This window comes from Carlito syrichta, unplaced genomic scaffold (assembly GCF_000164805.1).
Source record: "Carlito syrichta isolate Samal-C Ts95f unplaced genomic scaffold, Tarsius_syrichta-2.0.1 Scaffold303331, whole genome shotgun sequence".
NCBI classification, from domain to species: Eukaryota; Metazoa; Chordata; class Mammalia; order Primates; family Tarsiidae; genus Carlito; species Carlito syrichta.
In genome coordinates this window covers 931300-941772 of record NW_007247427.1, presented here as the reverse complement: position 1 = coordinate 941772, position 10473 = coordinate 931300, and the positions used below count along the sequence as shown (strand labels likewise).

At 39.5% G+C, this 10473-nt stretch overlaps 1 protein-coding gene across 1 annotated transcript in view; it reads right to left on the bottom strand.

The window, feature by feature from the left end:
* Window positions 1-1612: 1612 nt before the first annotated feature.
* TOX (thymocyte selection associated high mobility group box) overlaps window positions 1613-10473 on the bottom strand; it is a 299971-nt gene continuing 291110 nt past the window's right edge. The window contains exons 7-9 of the mRNA XM_008058400.2: window positions 9771-10157; window positions 3154-3305; window positions 1613-2783 (exon numbers count right to left, since the gene is read on the bottom strand). Of these exons, the coding sequence (XP_008056591.1) occupies window positions 2747-2783; window positions 3154-3305; window positions 9771-10157 (576 nt within the window). The 3' untranslated portion in view covers window positions 1613-2746. The remainder of the gene's footprint in view (window positions 2784-3153; window positions 3306-9770; window positions 10158-10473) is intronic.

Sequence of the window (10473 nt, the reverse complement as noted above, 5' to 3'; positions counted from 1 at the left end):
AATTTTTTTTTTTTTTTTTTGAGTTGGATTCTCACTGTCGCCTAGACTGGAGTGCAGTGGCCGCTCCTGGCCACCACAGCCTCAACCTGCTGGGCTCTGGCGATCCTTCCGCCTCAGCCTTCCGAGTAGCTGGAACTACAGGCACGCACTACCACGCCCCGCTAATTTTTTGATTTATTGTAGAGATGAGGTCTCGCTGCCCAGGCGGGTCTCGAACCCGCGGGCTCAGGCAATCCACTCACCTCAGCCTCCCAAAGGCGTGGGATTACAGGCTGAGCCACCCAGCCCGGCTCTGCCATGAAATTTATTTGGGATTTCTCATCTGACTGGGCCTGCGCTTTAGAGACCGATGGATCGCCAAATAGAATACGGTCACGCATTGTAAGAATTTTTATTGACGATGTCTTTTCTTTTATTTACATTTGTTTTTACTGTATTTGGTATTAATTCAATACTCCCTACCCTGGTGGCCCAGCCTCCCTAGAAAAGCTGTAAACAACACAGCACTATGCTTTCCTGCACAAACAGCCTGTCAAAGTCAACGCTGCTCACTCTCCTCCGGTAATTACCTTTTCAGTTTAGACTTAACGCAAGTGAAAAATTTACTTGATCATAATATAATAAATAAAAGACATTAGTTAATTAGTAGTGCTGGTATATTTCTAAAATACTAAACAGACAAACAATAAACTGTGAACTTAATCACATGAGTTCTCATACAGTTTCAAGACAGGAAAATTAGAGCTCTCAGCTACAGTCATTTTAATAATCACACTGGATCTGCATTATTTATTAGTTATTACATGCTCAAGTGATTCAAGGTTGTACAATGCCTGAAATCATTCCAAAGCAAGCATACCTTTTGTCTTTTTAATTCTGAGTGGATTATACAATGCATATATTTGTATTTAGTTGAATTGTTAAATTTACTTCACAAAGTCCATGAAAGAGACATCAGCCATTCTCTTGATTTTCAACCAGGACTAAGTTTCTGGAAACAATCCCCTATAAGGGAAGTAATGTGCTAAGTCTTTTGGATGTAAAAGCTATGCGAGCCCTCAGCCAGGTTTTCAAGGCTTTTGGGTTCCTAGCAAATCTCTATCTAGTACCCTCAGAATTCTCTCGGAAGACCCAGGAATTCTGGAAAGAGAAGTAGCTGGTAGAGGCACAAAAGACAACAAAACAAGAAGCTCAATGTCTGTCAACAGCTTTCAAACTTGGATGGCTCCCCCCCCCACCTTTTTCTTTTTTTCCTGCCTCACCTTTCATTTTTAGATGTATTCTTGACAGTATGTTTGCCTTTTACTTCTTTCTGACCCTAGTTCAGTTCTTAAATGTTTTCTTGATTTTGTAAAAAGTAAGCAACTTGAGGAATTTTGGTTGATTTGACTTTCATTTTTTTTTTTTTTTTAAGGTGGGGGTTTTTCAGAATTGACTAGATTCAGCGGAGAAGCAAGAAGCAACCCTTTCCCAATAGAGGACCCATTTGTATGTTTAGTCTTGGAGCTTGTGTGACCGTTAGGGGCAATTCTGTTATACTGTACGAAGAAAGAATGTTCTTAAATATAATAGTTTTTTGTTTGCATCGACCAAAGAAATGCAGAAATAAGGATTGGTTACTTTAATTTGCTGCTAAATGAAAAGCAGGTTTGGCTTTATTCATGTCACTGTAAAAACTAAATAATAAAGTATTCACACCAAGCGTGAATTTTTTTTTTTTTGCCAGCAAAAGTTAAAACATCAAAGAAACCTCTTTCAAATACTAACAAATTTACTTACAAACACCTATATTTATTATTTCATAAATAGGCGCAACAGGTTCCATAAAAAAAGATTAAATACAGACACAGTATGAAGAAACAATAATACAGAGCCATGTGTAAAGGTTATAATTTAGCTGTTTCCAATCTGTTTCTGCATCTAATAAAATACCAGGTAAGCATTTGGCAGTTTTATACATAAAAGGACTTAAATGACATTTACTAACCATTACACAAAAAGTGATACAAAAAAGCAATTTTTCTGCAGTACAAAATAAATGTGTTTGCGCTTCCCTTAACACGAGTTGTTTTGTTTTGGTTTTCTGTCTGATCAATGAGACAAAGCCAATTTGTTTTTAAATTAAAATCATTTGGGAATACTTTTTATTTTCAAATATTTTGAAAATATATAACTATTAGTCAGTTGTTTTAAAAATGAAGTAAAAATATGAATGTTTGCCAATTTAACCGCTATTGTGAAATCAACAAACTGGAATGAGCCAGTTTCAAATTACAATTTAGCTACAAAAACATTCACATTTTATACTCTAGGAGAGTGTAACATAGATGCTATTTACAAACTTGCTATGACTGCTACATCAAGCCATTTAAAAAGTCTTTAGTAGTTTCATATAAACACCCATTATGAAAACCAATGGAAAATCCTGGACTTTTATCCGAGACATCTACAGTTGCTAAGGCAGTTACTAGAGCGCAGCACTTCACAGCAAAAAACCAACAAAAAATCTGAATGGTCCAAATTTCCTTCGGGGAAGAAGAAGAACAATGTCCATAAGGGATTAAAAAAATAATAAAGAAGCATGACTATTTCTTCCAGAGTGGGTGACCCACAAGCTCAAATGGTCCTAAGTGCTTAGCAACTTGTATTTTCTAATAAAATGGAGAACTGCCTTGACTGTACAAAGCAATCCACGGTGAAAACACTTCCCTGAATGCCTCAGTGGAAAGAAGAGGTGTTCAGAATCTCAGGTAAGGTACAGTGCTTTATCCCTCTGCATGCCCCTGTATGAAGACAAAACAGACAATTCGCTGTTACAAGACAACCCGGGCTGCGGGTGGCCATGGGGGACGGATGGCTTTGGGTTACTCGTTCCAGCTTCGGGGATGGAGTTGTTGGCTGAGCAAGCTAGTTCGCCTCCAACTAAAGTGAACAGTGACCTAAGAGCGTTTGTTTCTGGAAGGGCTAGAAGGCTGCGCAAGCATTTCTGGAGCGGTGTCCTCGGCAGAACACAGCTCCAGAACCTTCCCTGCAACCGTCCCGCAACCCTCCCCATCATCTGCAAGCAAAAAGCAAAGCACCACGAGCAAGCCGGGAACGAGATGCGCGCGATGAGCTCCGTCCACCACCAGGTGGCGGTGGCCAGCCGCTTACCCACTACTGCAGTAGTCGTTATTCCAGTCCACGGGCTGGGGGGCAGGATTTCTGCACCCCGAACGCACGTACTCCATTGCTTGGGTGACGACTTGTGCAGCTGTAGATGTCGGGTTGATAATAGTCTGATAGTCGGGTTGAAGAGTAAATCCCTGAAAGGGAAAACAAGTCCGCCAATAATGATCACGGTGCCTTTTTAAGAAGAAATCACCTAAATGCATTTATTCATTCTTTGCAAACACACCAGGCTTGCTTCTGTCCGTGGAAGGGCAAGCCCATCGAAAGGGCCCAGGAAACTTAAAACAAAGGTAGAAAAGAAAGGCTCACAAGCCCATTCTTCTTACTTTTTCCTTCATTTAACCATGTGTCAGAAAACCTTTAATTATACCCTTGAGCAGCTAAATTGAATTAAGAGACAATTTAAAATATAGAGAAGCCAACTCAATCAAGACAAAGGGAGAAAAGGGCCTAAACCCCTCAAAGTTTATGTTTTCTATCAAACCTAAGGATACATTAATAGTTAATCCCCAGAATATGCAACAGAATCTTTTTTGAAGAATTCAGGCAGCAGGTGGCTGAGTGTTTTATTAGACTACACCTATTCACATATTGTTCTCAAAACCCTTTTTCTTCATTCAGTCACAAAGAGACCATCTGCTTCTTCTTTTATTTGTATTTCTCTCTCAGCTAAAAAAATTTCAACCAAGGCTTTTTAACAGTTGTTGGACTAATACAGGGAAAGAAATTCAAAACAACTCGCCACTGGAAAACACAGAGAGGGAACAGTATAGGACAGAGCAAATATTTTTTTAATTGAAATGTCTATTAACTGGCAAATAATAATCAGGCTTCAGGAAGGTTCTTTTAATATACTGGAATGGTGAAGTGATGATTTTTAATCCTAGCAAAGCTATTAGAAATTCAAGGACAGAATCTCTGAAGTATATAGCCATATCTGGTAAACAAAAAGCATTTATACACTCAGATTTATTTTTAGCTTCTCTGGTGTATTCAAGAGCAGCATAAGCAAGCTTTGCTGGAAATGACCAAAAAAGCAACTTAATGAATCTCGTGGTTGTCTCTGCAGCCGATTCCATCCATAGTTTGTAACCACGAAGAAATCAAGAGATGAATCATTCTCTATTTACCTGCAGAAAGCTTTTGAAGGCATCATATGGTGGGATTTTTACTTTTTAAAAACTCAACTCAGCAGCAGGATAATCAGAGAATTGATTTTTAAATAAGGACAGCTCCTTAGACTTGTGCTCAAGGTTTGCATGTCCCTTGTGTAAAGACTCGAAGACACTGATGATCAAAAGTCCTCAGGTCTCAACATAAGGCTTTAAGATATTAATTTATGTTTCACTCAGGCGATAAAGACTTCTAGCCAGTGTACCCACTGACTCCCACCCAAGCTGTGGAGAAAGGCCAAACTGAATGATTGGAAACAAATCATTGAAAAATGGATAATTCAGTCAGACTGGTTATTTGACCTCACACGAGTAGAAGAAATAGAACACTTCCTAAATTAACAACCGGCCTGTGGGACATGAGTTTGCCTGTGTATTAACAGACACCACCTGCAGCTCAAGCTGTAAACACCTTCCAAAATACGAAGGCAAAAGTAAAAGGTATAACTGGCTGGTTGGGTCTAGTTCTCTCCAGCCTAAATTCCTTTCTCCAGACCACCCTAGACCCACCATGGCAGGAGGCTCATTGACTTCAGTGAAATGACTTCATTCCGTTATCTTATTTTCATGAGGCTTATTGTCCAGCTTTCCTAACTTCTTTCCCTAGTGTCTACTGGACAAAGAGTAGGAGAGAGCTCTTAAGGGGGAGCCTTGTATTGACTTCCTTTATAAGTCCCAACAAAAAGGCTGTTGTAGGCACCTTGAAATCAGAGTGTTTAAGTACTTACTGGATATCCTCGGGGACTAGCCCATAATAGTGACTCAATAAATCATGTTTCCAGTGAAGTAAAGTTTAGTACAGACTGTTCAATGCTACCATTGGAAAGGCACAGGGTGTATAAAAAGATGGCTTTCCCATCTTTTTAACGTAAAGTTCTCCATACTGGATTTTTATACCATTGACAAAATGTAACCTAAAAGTAAAAAAGTCTCCAAAAAAGAGTAGTTGAGCATACTTTGAGTAAGTTGAAGGTACATAAATATATGAAAAAGAGAAACATAAACACAAATTAAAAACCCCAAAACAACCCCCAAACCCCCTTTTATCTTCCCTTCCCCACACGAATGGAAACCACCATTTTTTTTTCTTTTTTTTTTTTACCATCCAATGAAAACAGTTCTTCAAGTTGGGTGAAAGAATAATAGGAAAATATTACGTTTTAAGTTATTGGTTTAGGATTGAATGGGTGACTTCAGTTCATAAAACCAAAATCATGTGCTATCTACAAAGTTCAAAAAGTTACAATTCAACTAACTGCAATGTCTAAATTTAAGAAGATCACTGATATCAAAACAATCAAAGACCAAGCCTGAAGTAACATTACTTAACATTATTATTATTTTTTAACTTTCTTTCAACTCAGAAAACGAAATGTTCTTCTGACCACCATAGCGAGGGAGGTGCTGAGGTCAAACTTAGAGTGAAGTATATATCAGTTATTGATGTGAATAGGAAACAGCAAAGATGATACAATTTTTTGGGGAAAAAATGTTTGTTTAGCAGTCTAATTAAACAAGACTGAATATTTTGCATTTTAATGTTCAGGAGAAAAATCACCAACTGTTTTGTAGCATGCCTGGAATTTTAAATTTCATTTTCTGGTGCCAGATTGAAATAAAAATAGAAAACATGATAAAGATTAATTTGATGTCAGAAGGGACATTTGCTCTTTAATTAGATTTCTGTAGCCCTAGCAGTTTTCTTGTGCCACCAGAGCAAGTCTGAGAAAGCCTGCAGCACGACCAAACAGTGATCCGCATATCCACACTTTCCTGGGAACTAATTTCATTTCCTGCCTGTCTGGAGAGGTATTTTCAACAGGCATCAATGTTTTTGTCTTCACGACTGATTTATTCATCAATCTCAATGTGATTTTTTTTAAACCTTTAAATTACACCCAAATCCTAAAGCAGCTGTTTATTACACAAGGAAATTGAAAATCTGTCTGTGTGATATCATACAAAGAATTTTTTTCTTAAGGTTATAAAGGAAGTTGACAGATATTAATGATTTTTTTCTCTTGACCTCATTCGACAATATCGTGAGCGGAAAAAAAAAGGGGAAGAAAACTGGACCAAAAAAAGAGGCAGGTCTGTGGGTTCAGTGTCTAAAATATTATTCTAGAAAAAAATGAAACTATTATTCCTCGTGGACTATACAATCATTTTTATAGGATTCATCCATTTTCGAAAGGATAATAAAATAGCTCAAGTCATACTAAAATATGAAACATTACTTTAAAAATACAGTAGCCATTACATTTCTTCTTTCTTCTTTCTTTTTGTTGGGGGCGGGGGGAGGTTTGAACATGCGAGCATGTCTTCCATATGAAGAAACAAACATCTTCAGGATAAAGGTGGTTTGGATGATGGATGAGACAGGTCAAATTTTATCTACAACTTTTGTCTGTATCGACAGGCTGAAAACGAACTCATAACTCGGACTTGGGCCCCCGACAGAAAGTTGAGATTGTAGTAAAGGTAGTAACGCGGTGGGGTGATGGACTCCTTTTCAAGCCTGATTTTAGGATCATCCATTTTAGGATCCTTCACCTGTAGGATCCTACACCAATTAATTACTTGCTTTTGACCCTGACCTTATCTCCCACCTCTGTCTTGATGTGCTCCTCCCTCTCCAACTCCTTCCTACCTCCTGGTCAAGTCATGCTCCTCCCCAGCGTGGCTCTCCCAGCCTAGAGACCCTTTTTCTGGTTGCTGCTCTCTGTGGGAATGTCCTGCACACCCTTCCTACCTTCCAATACTTAAAATGTTGAGAGGGGTCTTCCTTCCTCATCCTAGCTAAAGGCTCTGTCCTTCCTCCATGCACCCTGCAGTCTACCTTCCAGCTTTCCTTCCCCACCACGGGGTCTTCATAATTTGTTTATCTTTTTTGTTTTAGAAAGCAGGATTTAATGAGAGGACAGAAAAGCTCCCACAGTGGGAGGGGACCCCAGGGGGTTGCCCTCTTTGTTTACCTTATTACAACTGCTACCATCCCCGCAACTCCATTGGGGCAGAGGTCTCGTGGCCTGTTCTCATTTATCACTCAATTTTTAGAGCCTAGGCAGAGCCCAGCACATGTTAGGGGTGCAATTAACTTGTTTTCAATCCATTAAAACTTCCAAGGAATTCAGATTCTATAAACTGATCTGTAGTCTATTCTAATAGATAAATACTTTTACTGCTTATTTGTTTCTTTTGTTCATTACTCAACAATCACTTTGACTACTTACCATGATCAAGGCGTTCTTAAAAGTGGTTTTGGTCAATGTTGTCTTTCTAGCTATTTACTTTTCACCCTGCCATTTTGTCTTCTATTAGTAATGTAAATTGAAATCAGGTCCTGCCATCTTAGTAAAATCACTCTTTGGAAATACACTAGAACTGACTTAAAAACTCATGAATAGCTTGTCCAATATAGGCTGTTCTGTTTTTTTTTTTCCATTCAGTTAAGGCTCTATATGGAAAGACAAATCTCTTGACTTTTTACATGTGGCTTTACGTAATTCTGAAATATCTGAGAACTATTCAGGATCTCAGCCAGATCATGCAAGGTGTTAGTGTTAGCATAAATAGAATATTTATGTATTTAAAAAAAAAAAGATTTTCCCTCTGAACAAGAGTTCTAGCTTTCAGTTTGGTGAGAGGACTGACCCTGGTATTCTGTCCTCCGGGAAGAAACAGAGCCTGACTACAGCTCTCTGAGCAAAACATGGGTCCTTAGTTGGGCAGTACCCTTAAGTAGGGGTCAGCCATCCAACCAAAAGCTGTGTCCCTCAAATTCTTCACTCTTCATGCAAACGTTAGTGGCTCATTAAGATGCCAGGACGTCCAAGAATCCTCTTTTATTGTGAGTGATATCTGATGGGAAGAGTGGAAATTTGATTCTCTGAATATGACTTGGGCACATGCCTCTTTAGACAAGGTGGGATGGTGGGAGGTGGGTTTCTCCACACTCTTCTTCCTCATAAAGTCAACAACCAGTCTGTTAAATGCAGGTGAGAAACTCATTCTAGCTTTGTCAGTATCCTTGGCTTAGGGACCAAGGGAGACTTTCTTAAGGAGATGAATCCTTTCACTCTCCATCACAAGTTTGGTTTTAGAACTATATATCTGAGCTATTTATGAAGTGTCAACTAGCCAGAATTTAAAGATCCTCCAGACTCTTAGGAAAAAATAAGCTTTTTAATATGAAATAATTAACGGTCTATAAGGATGATTGAGAATGAGAGACAGCTAAGCCTAACATTAAGAATGCAGCCTTTGAATTCTAAAAAGATCTGGGCTTGAATTCTAGCTGTGACCTTATGAGAGCATTACTTAGCTCTGCCAAGCCTTAGTTTCCTCATCAGGAAAATGAAAATAGTAATAGTACCTGCACTATACATTTTCTTAGAATTAAAGATGAGGGAACACATTAAAGCACTGAGTTTGTTATTGTCCACTCTCAGAAATCCTGTCTGCAATAATCATAATAAAATGAATTTTGATTGATTTCTGCCTCCCCTTCTCCCAGTTCAACTACAGATTCAAATTCCACAGAGAGGTAGATATCAATTAGATAGGAAGGCTATTTTTCCTTCTTAGAGCTCAAGAACAATAAGGTAATTGGATTATAAAAGTAATACTTGAATTTACTATGATTTGGCAGTTTTTACTTTTATTTTTAAAAACAAGTTGGGCTTTTTGGATGGTTTATGTTCTGCTTAATTTATATTATTTGCTCCTAATTTTCAAATTTTAGAACAATACCAAAATCCAAAAGGAAAATTTGATTTCAAAGAAAAGTTAAGCGGAGACTGTACACGAATGGCTTCAATAATCAGGGAGTGGGCAGGGAGGTTTCCAAACCTCCAGTGTTTTTCAATTTATGCAGAAGCCAGATATCGACTTTTAAATAAAACGTTGGTTCAAGTTTTCAGTTCTTAGGATCTTCAGGGCTCCACCAAATTTGATTTGGACCTGATTTCATTTTGCAGCGCTTATTGGACTCAACAAGCAGACCAGTCAAGACTTCCTCATCTCCAGACAACATTTTTAAAAACCTGTAGAATTCTGTATCCCAAAGAGATCTCTGGCAGCACTTGGCATCTTAAAATAACAAATGTGCTTTACTCAAATGTGCTTTACTCAAGAAACAGAAAGCAAGAGGGGTGACTGGAAACGATGGAAAGAAACCAATGGTTCTGAAAAGAAGCAATTATTAATGGTTGCGAGGGCATAAAGCTGCACGGATTCCTCACTTGCAAGTGACATTTCACAGAAAGCAGAAATCTGTTGACTATCTTCAGTTCTCTTCCTCTTTCCACTTAACTAGACAAACAGAAAACACACGTCCTCCATCCTTTGCTGGGTCAACAGACCTCCCCGCCCACCGGCACCTGGGAAAAGGAGTGCCCACTGGAGGTCTAGAGTCATGGCACTTACTTGCTGCATGGTAGGTGAATGTAAGGCGGACTGGACCTGCATGGGGAGCTGGTTCCCGAGGGCCTGCTGCATAGCAAGCGGCTGGTGCTGCTGCATGTTGAGATGCTGGTGAAGAGGCGGGCTGATCTGGAGGGGAGGAGGGGGAGACACTGCCATGTTTGCTATAGAGACAGTCACTGGCATTTGGTTGTTCGGCTTGGGGGCGATGTTTCTGGGGAGGCTAGGATGGATGGCAGTCAGGTGAGGGTTCATTCCTGGTTGTTGGTGGTAGTGGGAACTTAGGTACAGAGCCGAGTGGGCCTGGCTGGGCCCGTGAAACACCGAGGGCTTTGAATTGATCAGCTGAGGAGGTTGAGATGTCTTCACGTCAACTGGTTCACTGTAGCTCTGTTGAGGAAACAGACAGGAGCAGGGTTGAGAGACGGACACACGGAGTGTTGATTCTATAAGCGTGAGGCTTTGGGAGTTCATTCACGAACTTTCACTTGAATCAACACCCATGGCTGTTCTGGACTAAGAAATTTCTCCCACATTATTTGTCACGTGACTTATACAAGACTGAGCTTCTTTGATCTCTTTTGGGAACTCGAAAACAATCTGCAGTGAGGTTGGGTTCCTTTGCCTAAATGCTAAACTCTAACTTGATGACTTTTCTCATGATCCAAACAAAGATCACAAGATGGGGTGGGGATAGGGGTGGGGT